Consider the following 21,657-nt stretch of genomic DNA (forward strand, 5'->3'; position numbering starts at 1 on the left):
TTTTCTGTCTCAAATTCGTGTTTATAATACCATTTTATATAGAAAAGCCTTAGATTATAATTTGTTCTTCATATGAGAAGACCCGGCAAGTCAAGTGAGACCTAAATCTAAGGCCTTAGCCAGCCCACTTTTGCGTACCTTCCTTCATTGGACACTAAACTCCACTTGGGAAGACCTGTTGAGGCAAGTGAAATCGAAATCGAATTAAATTCCACGACTGGCACCCATGCCAACGTCGTCTCCTTCATTGGACACGAAACTCGGCTTGCAAAGACCTGTTGGGGAAAGCGAAAGCATCATGGCACCTGTGCCCAGCATCACCTTCTTAGCACTTGTGCCGGATGGCATGTGTAAAGACATTCGAGCGAGATCGTTGCCAGTGCCGCCAAACTGGCTCCTGTGCAGGTGGTACGTAAAATACACCATTTTGAGCGTGGCCGTTGCCAGTACCGCCTGACTTGCCTTCGTGCAGGTGGCACGTAAAAGCACCCACTACACTCTCTGAGTGGTTGGTGTTCGGAAGGGCATCCAGCTGTAGAAACTCTGCCAAATCAGATTGGAGCCTGGTGCAGTCATCTAGTTCGCCAGTCCTCTGTCAAATCATCCAACCCATGCTAGCATGGACAGCACGGGAGCCAGTCCAGCAGCACTGGCAACGACCTCGCTCGAATGATTTTCTAACGTGCCACCAGCACAAGTGCTAGAAGGCAACACTGGTCTAAACAGTAGCATTATAGTTAGATTTAGCCAAGGCTCAAATTTACATCTAACTTCTTCAATAACATTTCATGGCAATTTTTGAAACAATGAAGACATTATTAATTAAAAAGCAGTGAGCTGGCAGAATCATTAGCATGCCAGACAAAATGCTTAACGGTGTTTTGTCTGTCTTTACATTCTGAGTTCAAATTCTGCTGAGGTTGACTTTGCCTTTCATCCTTTCAGGGTCAATAAATTAAGTACCAGTGAAATACTGGAGTCATTGTAATTGACTAGTTCCTTCCCCCAAGATTTCAGGACGTATGTCTTTAGTAGAAAGGATTATTAATTAAAATGTTTTTATTAATATCATTTTTTTTGTGTGTATACATGTATATACATATACATGTGAGCGTATACAAGAGTGCAATGGGTAAATTTTCGCCATTTTATATTTTTAATTTTGTGCATGCACATTGTTTGTTTTTGATTTTGTCGACTACACAGTATAGTAGGGTCAGTTGGGCACCGTCTGTGAAAAAATCAGCATCATGACACAATTCACTATGCCAGAAACTTGGGAACGACATGCTGTTCTGCTTAGCATTCGCACCAGAAGCTCCAACACTAACATTTCAGTGTTTGGGTGTCAGTTGGAAAACAGTGCAATCTGAGGACATGTACTGAAAGTAATAAAAGTCAAACATCCTGTCAACATCATGGTGTTTGGAGTGATCACTAGTGATGGCAACGTTATTTCTCTAATCATCTTCCCACACAGCCTAAGACTCAACAAGGATGCTTACATCAAGTGCCTGGAGGAGGTAGTGCTGCCCTGGGTCAAGAGAGTGACTGCTGTAAGACCCTATATCTGGCAACAGGACTCTGCACCATCCCACACAAGAGAACCCAGTCATGGCTGTCAGACAATTTCTGTGGCCACATGACTCCTAACATCTGGCCCCAGACTGCAACCCCCTTGATTATTATGTGTGGGGCACAGTTGAGCGAGAGACCTACAAAACTCCTTGTAACTCCAAAGATGAACTGAAGGCAGGGATTATGGCAGCCTTCACCAGCTTAAACAAGGAGACTGTCCAGACGAGTTGCAGGAGATTCTGAAGTCATCTGGAGGTTGTGGTTGAAGCCAATGGCAATTTTATTGAATAAATTTACTCTTTAGTATTTCAAGTTATTTTTATGTAATTTTGGTAAATATCTGTTAAGATGAGATGTTGGTGTTATAGACGATGATATATTCACAGCACCCTGTATATTAAGAGCAAGTTGTCTTGCCTGCCTATGACTTCCAGGTGTTTTAATACCCAGTGCTTTGAGGGAGTCATCCCCACTGTACCACAATGCTGCAAATCGGGGAACAAGCAAAACACACGAATTGAGTATGTACAGTCAGTAATGTTTACAACACTAGTGCTGCTTTTAATTCATAATTGAATTTAATCTCATGTATGTATCATTGTGGTATACCAGCAAATGGTTCTTACACTATCTGTATGTAGCCATAGAATGGCAATTTACCCCTGGATCAATTCAGGTGCATGATGTTGATAAACCACAAAAATGGTGAAATATTGGTATCCATCACTCCTGAATGGGATCAGGGGCAAGTTGTTTTGGTTGTCTATGACTTTTAGGTGTTTTAACAACCAGTGCTTTGAGGGAATCATCCACACAATGCTAAGTTGCAACTAACAAGCAAAACACATACACTGAGAATGGACAGCCAATAATGTTTATACACAGACACAGTCACTCACACATTGGGATTATGAAGGGCATCCAAAGCAAACATTGGAGCCTGATGAATATTTAACCCATGCCAGCACAGAAGAAACTGGACCTTAAATGATGATGATCATCTCACACAGATACACATGAATGAATATGGTTATTGTTACTTTCAGGCTACCCTTCTGTTTCAACCATATTTCTATGTTGCCACCAAGCCGAACTGTGAAAGAGAAGTGGCCTCATATCTTAGTAAAAGATTCTCTGGTAAAATAGCTTCTGTGGAAACTGTAAAGAAAGAAGATCTTGATTTGGTAAGTGAAAAAAATCTATATTACTGTTAAGTTTTTGTATAAATATGAACCTATTAAATAGCTATTCTGTTAGTACTGTACTTGATGGTATAAAAGACATGGGTGTATTAGATACAGTCCAGTTTCAGCAGCAGATACTCAAGAAAAAAGTTGTTAGTATATTAAAGCATGTAATATAAACCCAACTTCACATATAAGATCTGGGATGATTTTATTTAATTATGAAATAAAAAAATGTATCTTCTTTGCCATCAAAAATGGTATTTCCTCAAATATGCCATATATGTCTGTTCTGGTTAACTCTTTCATAACCATATTTCTTTTTAATGATATAAGACATTTTTTTGTTTTTGAGAAATAATAAAAATACAGTAGTGTATCTTAGTTTTTAGAATAGGTACCCTGTATCTCTGCATGTTGTTAGGGGTGACAAAAAAGGGTTGGCATCAGAAAGGGTTTCTAGCTTTAACCCTTTAGCTTTCATATTACTCAAATGTAATGCTTATTTATTCAGAATGTTTTGAATTAATCATGATGTTTATTTTTAGATTGACATTATAGGGTATGTGTAAGGTGTTGGATCTGGCTGCATTGAACATAAAACAGAATATTTTGGCTGGATATGGCCAGTTAAAATGCTAAAGGGTTAGATCACTGCTTCAAAAATCCTGACAGCACCATGCTGGGATGGAAAAATTGACATAAAACCAATGGTTGTATTTATTCTGATACCCTGTCGCTACCATCTTAATCTCTCTTTCCAGTTCCATCCAGACCACTCCCACCTATTCTTGTATAGTACATATGGCTATGTATCTCTTCTACAAAAAGTAATAGGTTTTGGCCCCTTCCTTCATACCTTAAACCAGTGTTTCCCAACCTATTTCCCCAATACAACTTTCCTGAAAAATGTATGCCCCACTGGTGGTTTTAAAAAAACAGTTTTATTTTTAATATCTCATTACAGTTATTTAATACAAAAGAATCTTCCAGTAACTCTTTTAAGTACTGAATGCAAAAAGAAGTACATCATTGACTAAAAAAAATATAGATTTTCACAACTACATGTCTCACTAAAAAAAAAAAAAAATGGGGGACCCCATTCCCCACCACAATTTTTCTAGACCCCACTAGTGGGACATATGCTCAGTGTTGGGAATCACTGCTTTAAACTCTCAACACCTAGCATACACTTCCTCTACTGTTGCCTTATTCAGTTGAAGTAGGTGTTAATCTTGCAAGATACAAAGTGACCTCACTACTGCTGGTGCTACAAGGAAAGCACCCAGTACACTCTGTGAAATGGTTGGCATTAGGGAGGTCATCCGACCGTAAAAACCATGCCAAAGCAGACATTGGAGCAAGATGCAATTGTCAAAGCCTGTCAAGCCATCCAATGCATACCAACATGAAAGACATATATTAAAAGATGATGATGTGTGTGTATTTATATTTACAATCATACACACACACACATACATGTGGGTGCGCCAGTATCTAGAAGAGTGGGGTTTGACAAGCAGCACTTTTCAAATTATTTTTAATCTAGCATTTTTGTGTTTTTTACAAATCAGATATCTAATAGTGGATCCATTTTTAATAATTGAGAATCTCCTCAGTTGAAATCCTTGCTACTAGCCAATCAATACCTTGTGAATAAAACTGGTAGATGGAAATTGAATAGAAGCCTGTCATTTACATGTGTGCATGATAATGTGACGTTTACATTCCTTATTCACATGGCTGGTTGCCCTGCATTTTCTAAGACCTATGGAATAAGGAATCTTTTATTTATAGAACAGTAAAGGTTAGCAAAAAGGTAGAGAGGGGTTTTTGCAGCTCTTCTTTCATTGGACAACCTCTTTGGTGTTAGTGATATGATGAAATGCATCCAGTATGCTCTGTAACATTGGTCAGTAATAGGAACAGCATGCAGCAGTAGAAACTCTGGAATCTACAAGTGAGACATGGAGTTTGCAAGTCACATCGCAGGTTACCCATCTATGAGGGCAGTAACACTGAAAACTGATGTATGGTAGGAGGAATCTTTAGTCTTCATTGAATTGAACAGTCCTTAATGCTACTGGTATACAAAATGTACTCAACACATTCTCTAAATTAGTTGGTGATACAAAGGACATTCAACTGTAGCAAGTGTAAAAGAAAAATGGAACATTTGAGTGTGACATGGACTCCACACACCACATCACATTCTACCTGGCTAGGACAGCAATAACTATGATTTTAGAAGTGATGGAAACCATGGTAATCCATCCAATCCATGCCAACATGGAAAGATGAATATAAGTGAAGGCTATGAGGATAATATGAAATTCCTAAGAATTGATTTGTTTGAAGAGAAGGTGGTGGGCAGTTGTAGATCTGTACCTCATTCAGTAATACGGAATGGTTGGGGGAAGAGAAAACTGGATGTGATTGTTTCTGTTGTGATCGATTGGTGTTTGATAATTGAAGAGGAATCCAGCTCTGGATAAGAAGAATTGGAGAAAAAGTGGTCAATCCCATGTTTGTGGTAGTTAATGGTGAAACACAATAGGCAATATTAAACACATGATGTGCATTGATCCAAACAATGATGGTAATGCAAAAAAGATTAAAAAATTAATATGATAAAACATCAGTTGAATGAAGACACCATTACTACCTAACTTCATTGACTAATAGACATTGAGATTATAAAGCATGGCCTAGATGCTGTAGGCTTCCTTTCTCAGCTCAAGCCAGTGGGGCTGGACCAAGAGGATGGTAATAGGCCTGACAGTGGTAGGCCCCTCATCTGGGATGCCACATCCTGTGACACCTCTAGTGGCAACTTGATGTGTTCAGCTACCAGCCCAGGCTCCACTGCTTGTCAGACCGAGAAGGGCAAACTGTCAAAGTATTTGCTACTCTCTGACAGGTCTGTGGTCGAGCCTGTGGCAATGGAGATCTCTGGCATTTTCGACCCCTGGACTCACATTCCTGCTTCCTGTAATCCAGGCAGAGACGGTTATCCACAAGTGCAATCCCTGTGAGTCAGAGTGGCTGTTCCAGTACATCTCCCTTGCTATCATCCGGGGCAATGCCTTTTCCATTTTGTCCACTGGGACCATGGAGATGACTGACTTGTTTTTTTAGATATTACTTGTTATTTTCTGTTGATATATGACATTGCTGTTTTGTTACACTCACACATTGAAACCAGAAGAATGGGAAGTTTTTCTGTCAAATCCTGTGTCACAACATCAACTGAGGCTAGTTGTAGGAATGTTGGGAAAGATAAATGGAAGACATAACCCAATGATTGTCTGATGATTGTGGACAGCTGATATCAGCTGGATGATATTTTCTTGGCTGTTATCTGAAATGGTTGCATACACAATATCCATGCATTCTTCGTATATAAGAAATACACCAAGTGATGGACAACCCTAGTAATTTGTATAGGGTCAACATCTGTGTAAGACATGTCATTTGTGGTTCATGTTTGATGTCTGAATTTGGTAGATGGAAACAATACAGAACCCATCATTTGGATATGGAAAATAGCTTAACTGTCACTAGCAAGTCAGTATGACCTGGTAGATTGTACCACACTTCCACTAATTCTTTTAGGTGTTCATGTACTTGTGGACAGACATAGACACTGATCTTAGCCTTCTCACTAAAGCAGCAGAATATTGAGGATGTAACAAATGCTGAGAGAGAAAGTTGCATCTAGTTATTACTTGCAGCTGGAGCAACATGAATTGAAATTGCTTTGCTCAAGGACAAAGCACAAGTCAGGATTTGAAACTACAATCTTGTGATCATGAGACCAACATCCTAACTATGTTAATATATAGATGTTCATATGTATATGCATGTGTGTGCGTATATATTCTTTTACTCGTTTCAGTCATTTGACTGTGGTTATGCTGGAGCACCGCCTTTTTAGTCAAGCAAATCAACCTCAGGACTTATCCTTTGTGAGCCTAGTACTTATTCTATTGGTCTCTTTTGCCGAACCACTAAGTTATGGGGAACGGAAACACACCAGCATCGGTTGTCAAGCAATGTTGGAGGGTACAAACATATACATACATGCATACACATATATATATATACTATGGGCTTCTTTCGGTTTCCGTCTACCAAATCCACTCACAAAGCTTTGGTCAGCCCAGGGCTATAGTAGAAGACACTTACCCAAGGTACCACGCAGTGGGAATGAACCCAGAACCATGTGGTTAGTAAGCAAGCTACTTACCATACAGCCACTCCCGCACCTATATATATATATATATATATATATATATATATATATATATATATATATATATGGATGTGTAATGTCAATGTGAATACCCGTCAGAGTGTAAGTATCTTGAGAGAAAAGCTGAACATTAGAAGCATCAGTTGTGGTGTGCAAGAGAGACGATTGCGCTGGTATGGACATGTGGTGAGAATGGATGAGGATTGCTGCGTGAAAAAGTGCCACACCCTAACAGTTGAGGGAACCCGTGGAAGAGGTAGGCCCAGGAAGACCTGGGCTGAGGTGGTGAGGCAAGACCTTCGTACATTGGGCCTCACCGAGACGATGACTACTGACCGAGACCTTTGGAAATGTGCTGTGCGTGAGAAGACCCGGCAAGCCAAGTAAGATCGTTGCCAGTGCCCCTGGACTGGCTCTTGTGCGGGTGGCACATGAGATGCACCATTTTGAGCGTGGCCGTTGCCAGTACCGCCTGACTGGCTCCCGTAGGATTTTCGAGTGAGATCGTTGCCAGTGCCCCTGGACTGGCTTGTGCGGGTGGCACATAAAAGACACCATTTCGAGCGTGGCCGTTTTCGTGCGGGTGACACGTAAAAGCACCCACTACACTCTCTGAGTGGTTGGCGTTAGGAAGGGCATCCAGCTGTAGAAACTCTGCCAAATTAGATTGGAGCCTGGTGTTGCCATCCGGTTTCACCAGTCCTCAGTCAAATCGTCCAACCCATGCTAGCATGGAAAGCGGACGTTAAACGATGATGATGATGATGATGATGATGATATCCATGTGAAGTCTCTACTCCCTACTCATGCACCTTTGACAATACCCTGCTATTTATATTCTGACCCCTGTACCTTGAGGGTATGCTGGGGCACTTCATTACCATCTATCTCTCTCTTGCTCTACTCTACCATCCCATTTATATTCTGATCTCCGTTCCTTATAAACATGCCCTGACACTTCACCACATCTCTCTCTCACACTCTCTCTCACACTCTCTCTCTCTCTCTTTCCCTTGCTCTTCCCTCTGGCTTGGTAACCATGTTTCTCCTTTACAACAACACACTTGTTTCTATCCTCGTTCTTGATATCTTTCTCTCTCTCTCACCAGATAACCATGTACCTCCTCTACAGCAAGACACCTGTTTCTGTCTCTCTGTCACACTCTGACCTTTCATGATCTGGCACAAGATCACCTCCTCCAATGCCCCCTCTCCTCTCAAAGGATCTTTGTCTTGCAATTTACTTGGTTAACCTGCCAGTGCTGGTACCATGTAAAAAGCATCCAGTCCTCACTGTTAAGTTTGGCATTTGGAAGGGCATCCAGCAGTAAAAGCCATGCCAAAACTGACCTCCTGTGCTGGTGCCATGTAAAAAGCACTCAGCCCACTCTGCAGAGTGGTTGGTGTCAGGAAGGGCATCCAGCCATCATAAACCATACCAAAACAGACACTGAAGCCTGGTGCAGTCTTCTGCCTAGCCAGCTCCTGTCAAACCGTCCAACCCAAGCCAGCATGGAAAGTGGACGTTAAATGATGACGATTATGGATAGATGTTATATAATACACATCCAATCATTTTCACTGTCTCCTATTCCTGAGAGAGTTGATGGTTAGACCCCTCAGGTACCTCCATATTGCCCTATCAGAAACAACCATTATTAAACTTTCCTGCTGAATTCCCAAGTGTGACCAACAGAGACTAGGGATATTATCCAACCATCTCATTTTTTTGTCTTTTGTCATTTCCTTGTCAACAAATTGTTTGCAAGCTGAGCAGAATGAACCCCACTCTCCATATCTGAAAAACAGGGTTGCAGCAAGAGGAAGGGCATCTGGCTCTAAAAGTACTACTTCAGCAATATATATTCATCTAACCCATACTAGCATGGAATAACACATAAAGCAAACAAATTTTAGTGACTGTTGGATTTCTATTTGTTAGAAATTATAACAAATGTTTATCTTGTATTAAGACCAGCTTAATTTAATTTAGATTTTTTGAAATATTTTATTAATATTAAAAATATAATGATGTTTGTCGGTTTTTGTTTTTTTTTTACCTTTCTAGCACAACCACTTGGTAGGCCTCAAAAGAACCTATCTGAAATTATCATTTCTCAGTGTTGAAGATTTGATAAAAGTAAAGAAAGAAATCAATCCTGTTGTGAGAAAGAACAGAGAAGAAAGGAAATCTCAAGATGTTTATACTGCAATGCTAACCACGTACTTATTTTCCAGTTTAATTCTTTCATTGATCTGACTATTGATAAAAGTAAAATGTTGTATCATTATTATTATTAAACTTTAACCCTTTTGGATTTAAACTGGCTATCTTTAGCCCAAATATTCTACTTATTGTTTTTGTTTGAACCAACCTGGTCTGGTCTCTCACACTTATTCTATAATGTCCTTGAAGCTATGAGATAGTGCATACTTAATTCAAAGCTATGTAAATAAATAAGCATTATATTTGACAAAGTAACCTGAATACTAAGCAAGATGGCAGAATCATTAAAGTATCATTGTGGTATTTCTGCTGCTGCTTCTAGCTCATTACATTCTGGTTCAGTCCCTGCCAGGGACAACTTTGCCTTTCATCCTTTTACAGTCAGTAAAATGAAATACCAACTAAATACTGGGATTGATGATATTGACTAAACTCCTCACCTCAAAATTCCTAGTTTTATTCCTAAATTAGAATTTTTTTTTTTTTTCATTGACCTTTTTGTTACCATATTTCTGTAGAAATACACTACTTTTGTTTTAATTAATTTTGAAAGTAATGAAGAATTTAGTAAAACATTTTTGTTATTATTAAGCTGGTGTTTGGAGCATAATTTAACATGGAAATTTGATAAAATGTTTTAATTTAAATCAATTTAAAACAGGAATTTTATATTGTAGAACCAGGTGTGATTTGAGGTAGGTTGGTGTCACAAGGGTTAAATAGAAAACATTGTTTCTAGAAAGATCTGTGTAATAGCAGTTATTATACCAAGTTCATACTGAGAATATAGAACTATCTCCTGCTTTACCACTACCATCTGGCCCATGAGTAGAGTCCGCTCTATTGCAAGCATTTTGACTGTATCATTAGTCTGAGGATAACTTCCTTCCTCCTATCAATCTTGGAGGCCCTGTAGAAGGTCATAGTTACTTCCTTTTCTCTGATTAAGTCTCATTAATAAAAACTTCAGGTTGACCATCCTTCCTAACAGTGTAATGCATTTGGTTTTATATCTACTATACAAGGTATTCAGTACTTTATGTGGGGAATGTATTTGACTCTTCAGCTAAGAAATTATACAATAATGTCTAAATTTGAGGTTATATCTCACTTGTATTTTACTAGTAGGGAAAATAGAGGATTAATTTTTTTTTTTTTTAAAACTAAATTTTCCTTAGAAGTTAAGTTAGAAATATACTGAGATTGGTGTTGAGAAGGTAGAGACCATACCAAAAGTGGAAAGTCCAAAAGCAGTAACTCTGAATAAGAACTGTCTCAAATCATGATAACCTATACAATATATCCCAATATGATTACCAAATGTAAAACGATGATGATGTTATTTAATTCATATTTGCTGATTGGTTAATTACAATGTAATGGCTTTGTTACAGACATAATGCTGATGTGGCTCCTAAATGTATTTCAAAGAAACTCACAGAACAAATGGACAACATCATTGATATAAGGTAGGACATATTTTGATCTTATATATATACATACAAATGGCACCCATGTTAGTGACATGTAAAGGGCACCTATGCCAGTGACACAGAACAGGCACCCACTACACTCTTGGAGTGGTTGGCATTAGGAAAGGCATCCAGCTGTAGAGGTCATGCCAAATCAGACTGGAACCTGGTACAGCTCTCCAGCTTATCTGTTCCAGTTAAACCGTCTAACCCATGCCAGCATGGAAAGCAGGCACTAAATGATGATTATATATATACACGTTATTGATCTCATATATGCCACTCAAATACCTGGGTTGATGTAATCGGTTAACCTCCTCCCTCTAAAATTGCTGGCTTATGCCAAAGTTAGAAAGACTTATTATTAAGACAGTGAGCTGGCAGAATCATTACCGTGGCATTTATTCTTATTTTACATTCTAAGTTCAAATTCCACTGAAATAGGTTTTGTCTATCATCTCTTCTGAGTCAATAAAATAAGTACTAGTTGAGCATTGGGTCAATGTAATTGACTAACCACTCCCCTAAAAAAATTTCCAGTTTTGTGCCTGTAGAAGAAAGGATTATTATTATTATTTTTTTTTTTTTTTTGCAGGGAGCATGATGTACCTTATCACGTACGAGTTTCAATTGACTTGAAGATATTTGTTGGTCATTGGTATACAGTGCAAGGACATGGGTCAGCTTCTCCAGATATTAAACTACGTGATGATCTTGTTGACCGACCTGTAAGATCTCCTTTTTTTAGGTTTTGATTAATTGGACATAAACCATTTTGTGGTGATATTTTAAATGAAATACAGGAATCACTTGTTCAATGGCAGTAATGTTTTCTTGAAAATATGGCCTTAATGCAAAATTCCATAAGGTGAAATTAATTTTCCTATCGATTTTCATAATATTGAGATTGTGTTCCTGAGCACTTTTTTAAAAGAGGCACAAGAAAACAGAGAACCTATAGTTTATCCGTCCTTCAGTCAGGAACCAGAATATGACCTAGATGAAAGGCAGACCCAAGTATTGCAAACAGTCCAATAAGCTGCGCTCATCTTTCTGCTGTACTTTGGTCAACTGGGGGAAGTTGCCATAAAGTTAAAAACTGGTTATTTTCTGCATCTAGCTGCCACTGAAAGCCATCTGGAGCATCCAAGTGTATCAACCATAAAGCTAGTGAGAGCCCAAGCAGATCTGATTCATATATTCTTTATTTCAGGAACAGTCCTCTTTCTTGATTCTCTCTTCTATGTATTGGTGCAAAAATAACTCTGGTGCTGACAATCTCTAAATGAGTAAAAACTGATTTGAGCCATGTTGATGTGATCCATCCAGCCCACACTAGCATGTAAAAGCCAATGTAAACATGATGATGATGAGTGTAATCCAGGCTTCATTATCTGATGTATTCTTTTAAAATGGTTGTAGGATGTTGTTTGAGGGTGACATTTCACTTATAGAATAGTAGAATACTATTTTTTTATTTTTGTATTTTGTCATTTTAGGATCCTGTTGTTTTTGCATATGATATTGAAACAACTAAACTGCCCTTGAAGTTTCCTGACTCCCAGACTGATCAAATTATGATGATCTCATATATGATTGATGGTCAGGTAATATCAGAAATTTTGCTTATGGTTGAGATTTATTATTGCTTGTGTGTCTTACTAGTTCCATCCTAATTGTATGATACTAGTACAATAACAATTGTAACTTACTAGTTCAGTAATACACATGCATACACATACATATACTTGCACATATACAACGGGCTAAATTAAATTATGTGAATACCCGTCAGAGTGTAAGTATCTTGAGAGAAAAGCTGAACATTAGAAGCATCAGTTGTGGCGTGCAAGAGAGACGATTGCGCTGGTATGGACATGTGGTGAGAATGGAGGAGGATAGCTGCGTGAAAAAGTGCCACACCCTAACAGTTGAGGGAACCCGTGGAAGAGGTAGGCCCAGGAAGACCTGGGCTGAGGTGGTGAGGCAAGACCTTCGTACATTGGGCCTCACCGAGGCGATGACTACGGACCGAGACCTTTGGAAATGGGCTGTGCGTGAGAAGACCCGGCAAGCCAAGTAAGATCGTTGCCAGTGCCCCTGGACTGGTTCTTGTGCGGGTGGCACATGAGATGCACCATTTTGAGCGTGGCCGTTGCCAGTACCGCCTGACTGGCTCCTGTAGGATTTTCGAGCGAGATCGTTGCCAGTGCCCCTGGACTGGCTTGTGCGGGTGGCACATAAAAGACACCATTTCGAGCGTGGCCGTTTTCGTGCGGGTGACACGTAAAAGCACCCACTACACTCTCTGAGTGGTTGGCGTTAGGAAGGGCATCCAGCTGTAGAAACTCTGCCAAATCAGACTGGAGCCTGGTGTTGCCATCCGGTTTCACCAGTCCTCAGTCAAATCGTCCAACCCATGCTAGCATGGAAAGCGGACGTTAAACGATGATGATGATGATGATGATGATGATGTAACTTATGATATTCTATTTATCTGTCTGTCTATTTCTTTATTCACTCTCTCACCCATCTAGCAATCTATCACTTTTACTATTTTATGATTCTGTCATGTTATTCTATGTTTGTACACCCATCACTTCCCCTTCCTACTTTGTATTTTTCATTTCCTTACCAACTTATTTGTCTGACTAACTGACTACATATCTGCCTCACTATTTATATCTGTCTATTCATTCATTATCCACCCAACCTCTCATCCACACACCTATCTGTCTGCCTACCTTATTAAACATTAAAATCTAATCCAACAAGAAATCTCTTTTCATTTTATATCACTTTGTTAAACTGCTACAAACTACATATAACTGCACAGACATAATCCCCAAATGTATGTCTCACCCTCCCCTCCCCAGATATATATTTTTATATAAATATATATATATTAACGTCCATTTTCCATGCTAGCATGGATTGGATGGCTTAGACTTGTGACTTATGATGTGAAATAATTTTGGAGTTTTTGATTTCATTTCTAGGGTTATCTTATTACAAACAGAGAAATTGTTTCAATGGACATAGAGGACTTTGAGTACACTCCTAGGCCTGAATTTGAAGGACCATTTATCATATTTAACGAACCAGATGAGGTATGTTTTGTTTTCTGAAAGAAACTGCTAATTAGTTGTCGTCATCATCATCATCAACACACTTTTCCATTTTTTCATGGCTCAGACAGAATTTATTTTTCAGCCATTGGATGGTCTTATAAACAACCCCCACTGGCTTCCAAATAAAGCAATATTTCCTAAGACTGGAAATTGATGACATCATTTGTATGGCAGTAACACTTATGTACAATTATTAAGCAATGTCAACACAAGTTCACACAAACACACACACACACGTGCGCACGGCACATTGGTGTACTTAAGAAGACCAGCCCACCACAACAGAATTAAGATCCTAAAACAAAGGTGCCATGTAAAAAGCATTAGTGTGGGTGCTGGTGCCACGTAAAAAGCATTGGTGTGGGTGCTGGTGCCACGTAAAAAGCATTGGTGTGGGTGCTGGTTCCACATAAAAGCAATGGTTATGGCACCATGTAAAAAGCACCTGGTACACTCTTTGGAGTGGTTGGCATTAAGAAGGGCATCCAACTATAGAAACCAAGCCAAAACAGACTATGGAACCTGGTGCAGCCCCTGGCCATGACAGTTTCTGTCAAGCCATCCAACCCATGGCAGGACCTGTGCTGGTGTCATGTAACCAACACCTGTGCTGGTTGCATGTAAGAAGCATCTTTCAAGCATTGGGCCTTACAGAGGCAATGACAAATAACTGAGACCTTCACCTTCAGCAATATGCTATGCTTGAGTAGAAGACCCGCCAAGCCAAGTGAAATCATAGTCATAATAGATACTGGTGTTATGCAACCAGCACCCGTGCCTGTGGCACACACAAGCACCCATTACACTCTCAGAGTGGTTAGCATTAGGAAGCATATTCGGCTGTAGAAACTTTGCCAAATCAGACTGGAGTCTGGTGCAGCCCCTCAGCTTACCAGCCCTGGTCAAACTGTCCAACCCATGCCGGCATAGACAACAGACGTTTAATGATAATAATGATGTTTTATGTGTTCTATATATATTTTGTATTTTTATTGATGTATTTCTTCTCTCTTTCTCCTTAATTTAGCTGAGTCTTATTCAAAGATTCTTTGACCATATTTTGGAATCAAAGCCTCATATTTTTGTCACCTACAACGGAGACTTTTTTGATTGGTATGTTATTTTAATTTGTTTTAATTGTTCTTGTTTAGCCCCAAGTCAACCATAGTCCATCAAACCAATGATCGAAGGGGTCCCAAATATAAAAAAATTTATCTTATATTCTGACATAATATATCTTGAACTGTACTATCAGATTACCAGATGTGGGCCTTGCTCTTTTAAGGTGACAAAATGTCATTTGAAGTTGATTTAACTGCTAACTCAACTCAGATCTGTTGTTGTTGTTGTTTAGTTCGAGATCAATCCTGATCAGGCTGATATATCTAGAAATGCATTATTAGATCTGTGACTTCCATTTATAATATGTTAATATGTAATTTGAGGTGGGTTTAGCTGCTACTTTTAGCAGATTAATTGATCACATAAGAGTAACCTTGATGACTCAGTCTTTTTTGTTTAATCCCAGGTCAATTTTGATTAAATGGATTAAAATCAAATGTGTTCCAAGTATGACCATCCTCCCTTTTCCCATTGTACCTTCACTCTTGTAACTCTTGTTTCTCCAGACCCGTAGATTGTTACAAAGCAGAAATTTTGGACCTGGTAGGATGAGGAGGAGGGTTGAATGGGTTTGTATTTGATTTTCTTCTGACTGGAAGAAAGCTTGTGAGCATTTGATGACTTCCGGAGAGATCTTACACATTTACAGTGTGTACTGGGTGCTTTTAACATGACACCAGCTTGAGTTGTCTTACGTGGCATCAGCATGAGTACTTTTTACATGGCACTGACACAGGACACTTGCAGACCAATCCTCTTCACCAGGAGGAGTGACTTTAACATTTCTGCTGTAGAGGACGAGTCTTCTTGTACATAGCAAAGTTCCAGGTATCTCCGTCCTTTGTTATCTTGTCTGAAAGGTTCAGCATCCTGAGGTTGTCCTTCAGTACCTCATCCCATATCTTCCTGGGTCTCCTTTTTCCATGAGTTCCATCCACTCTGAGAGATTGGCACTTCTTTATGGAGCTGTTGGCATTCATCGGCATCACATGACCAAACCAGTGCAGTTTTCTCTCTTGCACACTGCATCTAATTCCTCATTTACCTAGCTTTTTTCTCAATGCTCTAGCACTCTGTCAAGCATGTACACTTACATTATACATCCTGTGGAGCATACTAACCTCATTCCCCTGTAGCCTTTGCATGTCCTAGGCATTCATGGCCCACATCTCACTACTATGTAGAATTGCTGTGCGTGTGTATATAAGGTAATCGAGGTAGAGTATGCAATAGAATACTTAAGATTAGATTAGTGTTACATCATGGGTTAGCAACCATTATCTCGGCCTATGCCCCTCATCCGGGGCTACCTGATGGACAGAAAGACTGATTTTATGACACCTTCTTGCAGACTACCTCGTTGATGAATGACAAGGACCTTCTCTTTGTGGCTGGTGACTTCAATGGACATGTTGGAGAACATGCAGGTGGCTTCCATGGCGTACATGGAGGCTATGGTTTTGGTTCCTGCAATGAGGAGGGAACCAGGCTGCTGGAGTTCTACGATGCAAATGATTTGATGGTTTGCAATACTAACTTCAGGAAACTTGACAGTCACCTAATCACCTACCATTCTGGCAGACACACTAGCCAAATTGACTACATCCTCGCCAGAAAAAGGGAAAGATGGCTGCTTATAAATGCCAAAACCTTCCCAGGTGAAGAATGTACTCCACAACATAGACTAGTAGTTAGTGACTTCAGGATCAGGGCTAAATGGATGCCCAGAAGATGACCAGCATGGAGGAGAAGGGTCTGGAAGCTTAAAGATCCTGTAAATGGACAGAGATTTAGAGACATATTACTCAAAACTTTTGACAAAATAGAGCGGGATATAGCATCACATGATGTGGAAGACAACTGGAGGTTTCTATGGGACAACCTGCTGAGGGCCACTGACTAGATATGTGGATGGTGCAAAGTCCCCTCTCGACTCAAGGTAACGTGGTGGTGGAACAATGTTGTTGACAAGGCTATTAGGGAAAAGAAACAGGCTTGGAAGGACTGGAAGAACGGTGGTAGCAGGGAATTGTATCAGACTGCTAGGAGACAGGTTTATTTAGCCAGAGAGGAAGCAGATAAGAAAAAATTTGCCGATGTTCTGCGTGTGACAACCAAAGACTTGAGGTATTTCGTGTTGCAAGACAGTGTGTGTGAGACAATTGTGATGTCATAGAGAAATGTGTCCTCATAGATGATGGTTCACTTGCATTAAACGAGGCTGCAAAGAGAGAGGGTTGAAGATACCACTAGGAAAGGTTGCTAAATAAATAGATTGAATGGGGGAAAGAGAGTCTGCCAAATGTCGACCCAACAGACAGACCAGTTATCCAAATTGACAGTACCTTGGTAGATAAAGCAATTAATGGTATGAAGACAGGGAAAGCCACCCCAGCCCATCAGGAATAACCGCAGAGATGCTCAAAATATCTGGCGGTGTCGGCTATAGCCTAGTCACCTATATAGTTGACCAGGTGATACATGAAGGAGTCATACCTAATGACTGGTGTAGCAGCACCATAGTCAACTGCTACAAAGGTAAAGGTGACACTTTAGATACAAATAATTATAGAGGTATCGAGTTGTTGGATCAGGTAATGAAGGTCATGGTGAGGGTCATAGTCCAACTAATTAGGGAGAGAGTCAGTCTAGATGAGATGCAGTTTGGGTTCGTGCCAGGGAAAAGCATAACTGATGCTATATTTCAAGTAAGACAGCTGCAAGAGAAATAACTAGCCAAATATAAACCTTTGTACCTGGCTTTTGTTGACATGGAAAAAGCCTTTGACAGGGTTCCCCCGATCCCTTATCTGGTGGTCAATGAGGAAACTAGGGATAGATGAATGGTTAGTGAGAGCTGTGCAAGTCATGTACAAGGATGCTGTCAGTAAGGTGAGGGTTGGCAATGAGTACAGTGAAGAATTCCGGGTAGGGATAGGGGTCCACCAAGGATCAGTCCTCAGCCCCCAATTATTCATCATAGTCCTCCTGGCAATAACAGAGGAATTCAAAACAGGATGCCTCTGGGAGCTCCTCTATGCTGATGACCTTGCTCTAATTGCTGAGTCACTATCAGTACTAGAGAAGTTTCAGGTATGAAAGCAAGGATTAGAATTGAAGGGCCTTAGATTCAACTTAGCTAAAACCAAAGTCTTAATAAGTAGGAAGGCAAACAAACCACAAATCCCTTCAGGTAGATAGCCCTGCTCGATCTGTAGAAACAGTGTAGGTAGAAACTCCATCAGATGTACCCAGTGTAAGCTATGGACACATAAGAGGTGCAGCAATATCAAAGGAAGGCTAACTAGCAAGATAGTTTTTGTATGTGGCATGGCAGATGCTCAGGAGCAATAAACACTGAAAATGTGCAGAGAACAGCTTCTGTCACATTCCAGGGAGAAAAACAAGTAGTTGATAGTTTCTGTTACCTAGGGGACCAAGTCAGTAGCGGGGGTGGATGCTCTGAAAGTGTAGCTGCTAGAATAAGAATAGCCTGGGCGAAGTTCAGAGAGCTCCTACTTCTGCTGGTGATAAAGGACTTCTTGCTCAGAGTAAAAGATAGACTGTGTGATGCATGTGTACGAACAGCCATGCTACATGGCAGTGAAACATGGGCCGTGACTGCTGAGGACATGCGTAAGCTTGCAAGGAATGAAGCCAGTATTCTCCGCTGGATGTGTAATGTCAGGGTGTAAGTGCCCTGAGAGAAAAGTTGGATTTAAGAAGCACCAGATGTGGTGTGCAAGAGAGACGACTGCACTGGTATGGTCATGTGTTGCAAATGAATGAGGACAGCCGTGTGGAAAAGTGTCACACCCTAGCAGTTGAGGGAACCTGTGGAAGAGGTAGACCCGGGAAAACATAGGATGAGGTGGTGAAGCACGACCTTTGAACATTGGGCCTTACCAAGGCAATGACTAGTGACTGAGACCTTTGGAGATATGTAGGATTTCTACTTAATGTCCTTGTACACCACATGTCTAATAGTGAATTTTGGTTGAGTTGTTCAATGATGGCCATCATCCACTTGGTGGTGTTGTTTAGGTTGATATCCTCAACCTGCTGCACACACTCTGCTGTCCCAGTTACATTCAGCTGCTGAGAATGTCTCCTTCTCTTAACCACAGATTTCATGTCAACACTACAGATCTCTAGTTATTTCCTAACACTGAACACAAAGAATATGGCCATGTCCAAAAAGCTGATGATCTGGGCTGCTGTGGTTGACAGCTGTAGCCACTAGGACATTGTTTATTATTTCCTGTATCAGATAGGAATTTGTCATGTTGATACCCTCAATATACTTGAAAGAGAAAGGAGCAAGTTCAGATTTGATACAAACCACATATTACACTAGGTTGTCATCTACTTTATACTCACTAAAGTTTGTTTTCAAATACCTGCCATACATCCTTGCCTCTCTCTATATATAAATGTTTATTTGTCTTCATTACTATTTTGCTAGGCCTTTTGTGGAAACTCGTGCTGCTGTCTATGGCATCGACATGTCACGAGAAATCGGGTTCCAGAGGGACAATCAAGGGGAGTATAAATCTAGAGCTGCTATTCATATGGACTGCTATAAGTAAGTAACTAATAATGATTGCTCAAAGATCAAAATGGGTTGATTTTGTGTTGATATGCTAAAGCAGTGGTTCCCAAACTTTTTTTTACTCATAGCACACCTTACAAGAAATCAAAATATTTTGGCACTCTTTGTACATAAATTCTAAAATTTATTCAAAAGGAGTTTAATACATATTAGCATAGCATAAACTATAAAGTAATATATAGATAGTTAAAAATACAGAAAAATTGCATGTACTTACTCTTTATTCAATATATGAAGCAAAGTTATCAATGAGAAATATATGTTTGATGTTTTTTGGCAACGTTTTCAATATTGGGATATATTTGAGAAAGACAAACTCTCATTTCTTCTTCGATGCCATGGAGCCTCTTTCTTGTTCTGGATTCGATGTTATTGAGCATTGAAAATCTCAACTCACACAAATACAATGTGGAAAACTGCATCTAAATGGATAAAGCTTTTTTGTGCTACTGAGGGGTATTCTCCTATAATAGCAATCCAAAATGTATCAATAGGTAACTCAGCATCTGGATACAGATGCCAATTCCTCTTCTTCACATATTTTGAGACCAATATTAGATGGAATTTTTATGAAGGGACTTCGAACCCAATCATACTCTTCTGTGGTCATTGACAGAAAATAAAAGCTTATTTTTTCTTCCAGATTTGTCAAATGTTCAAATAGGAGTCATTTCTTTATGCAGCTTTTACGTATTAAGGAAAACATTTCAAAGTTACCACCTTCATCTCTATTTTCCCTAATTACAACTTTCTTTTTAAATGAAACCAGCTTATCTGTCAAAGTGAGAATGTTTTCATTTCTACCTTGCATACTTGTGTTGACGCTATTAGGTTGTGCAAATATCCGTTAAATATTCCAGCTTGGAAACGCAAAATTCACATTGTTGATATTCCAAAAGTAAGCGCTTGTGCTGGGAATATCAACACAAAGTTGTTCAAATAGGCGACACTTCAATGGCCTACTTTTAATATAATTAACCATTTCAACAACTTGGTTTAATACTTGCTTTAACTCAACTGGTGTTGTTTTTGAAACTAGTACCTCCCTATGTAGCAATGAGTACGTCTAACATTAGGATTTTGCTGTTGTACAAGCGATACAAAACCTTTAATAGAGCCTATCGTAGATGGTGCCCCATCGGTACATATTCCAACACATGAATTCCAGAATAAATTCCATTTTTTGAGGTAGGCAGATAAAATGTCAAAAATATCTTGACCTTGTAGTGAGTGGCATTTCTTTGCAACAAAAGGACTGATTTATTATTTGGTTACCATCAATAAAGTGAATAAATGTAAGTAATTGTACTTTGTTGCTAATGTCTGTTAATTTGTCATTCTGTAAAGAAAATTCTGAGTTCTGAAGTTTGTTCTGTACATTTTCCTCTATATCAGCAAATAAATTCATAATTCTCCTATGGATTGCATTATTTGAAAGTGGAATCTTGCTTATTTCCTGCTTGGCTTCATCACCTAACATGGTTTTAACCATCTTTCTACAAGTGGGTAAGATAATCGACACGGCTAAAATATGCAATTTCGTTTGTAATGCAATCATTTCAGCTATCTCAATTGATGCGACTTGGTCCTTTTCAGAAGCATTCATCCTGTTTTTCAAAATAGTTTCTTTTTTTAGATTGCTGTTCTAGCAGTCTTTTAGAAGTAATTCAGATCTTTACATTGAAAATGTGTGTTTAGTTGTAAAATGTCTTTTCAACTTTCTAGACAACATACCTTCATTAGACATCTTTTCACCACAAACAACACAGCAGAAGAGGTTGATCCTCGCTGCCAGTCCAATGAAACCCAAACTTTAAATAGCTAGTGCAATATTTATGATTGGATCAAGCTTTTGCATTATTATCACTATGCTTAGTTGCTTTTGACAAACATTCACTTAGAGATTCATAATCGTCATGATTGTTTCTTAAACTTTTCCATTTAATGGGTAATTTAGTCTGTTAATATGAATTGTATTACACAAAGAGCACGGTTTATTAATAGTTAAACTGAGACTGAGATGAGTGACCAGTGTGCTGTGAAAAATGGCAGTGTATCACAAACTATTGGACTCTT

General features: G+C 39.4%; 1 protein-coding gene across 2 annotated transcripts in view; it reads left to right on the forward strand.

The window, feature by feature from the left end:
- LOC106884300 (DNA polymerase epsilon catalytic subunit A) overlaps nt 1-21,657 on the forward strand; it is a 126,685-nt gene that overhangs the window by 4,634 nt on the left and 100,394 nt on the right. Inside the window, exons 2-9 of one of the 2 annotated variants that reach the window (XM_089352401.1) lie at nt 2,495-2,762; nt 9,086-9,240; nt 10,639-10,713; nt 11,312-11,444; nt 12,216-12,323; nt 13,716-13,826; nt 14,875-14,960; nt 19,435-19,554. In XM_089352401.1, the coding sequence (XP_089208527.1) occupies nt 2,595-2,762; nt 9,086-9,240; nt 10,639-10,713; nt 11,312-11,444; nt 12,216-12,323; nt 13,716-13,826; nt 14,875-14,960; nt 19,435-19,554 (956 nt within the window). In that variant the 5' untranslated portion in view covers nt 2,495-2,594. The remainder of the gene's footprint in view (nt 1-2,494; nt 2,763-9,085; nt 9,241-10,638; nt 10,714-11,311; nt 11,445-12,215; nt 12,324-13,715; nt 13,827-14,874; nt 14,961-19,434; nt 19,555-21,657) is intronic. The other variant, XM_089352402.1, reaches the window with a different exon arrangement.

This window comes from Octopus bimaculoides, chromosome 5 (assembly GCF_046866305.1).
Source record: "Octopus bimaculoides isolate indiv1 chromosome 5, ASM4686630v1, whole genome shotgun sequence".
Classification (NCBI taxonomy): Eukaryota; Metazoa; Mollusca; class Cephalopoda; order Octopoda; family Octopodidae; genus Octopus; species Octopus bimaculoides.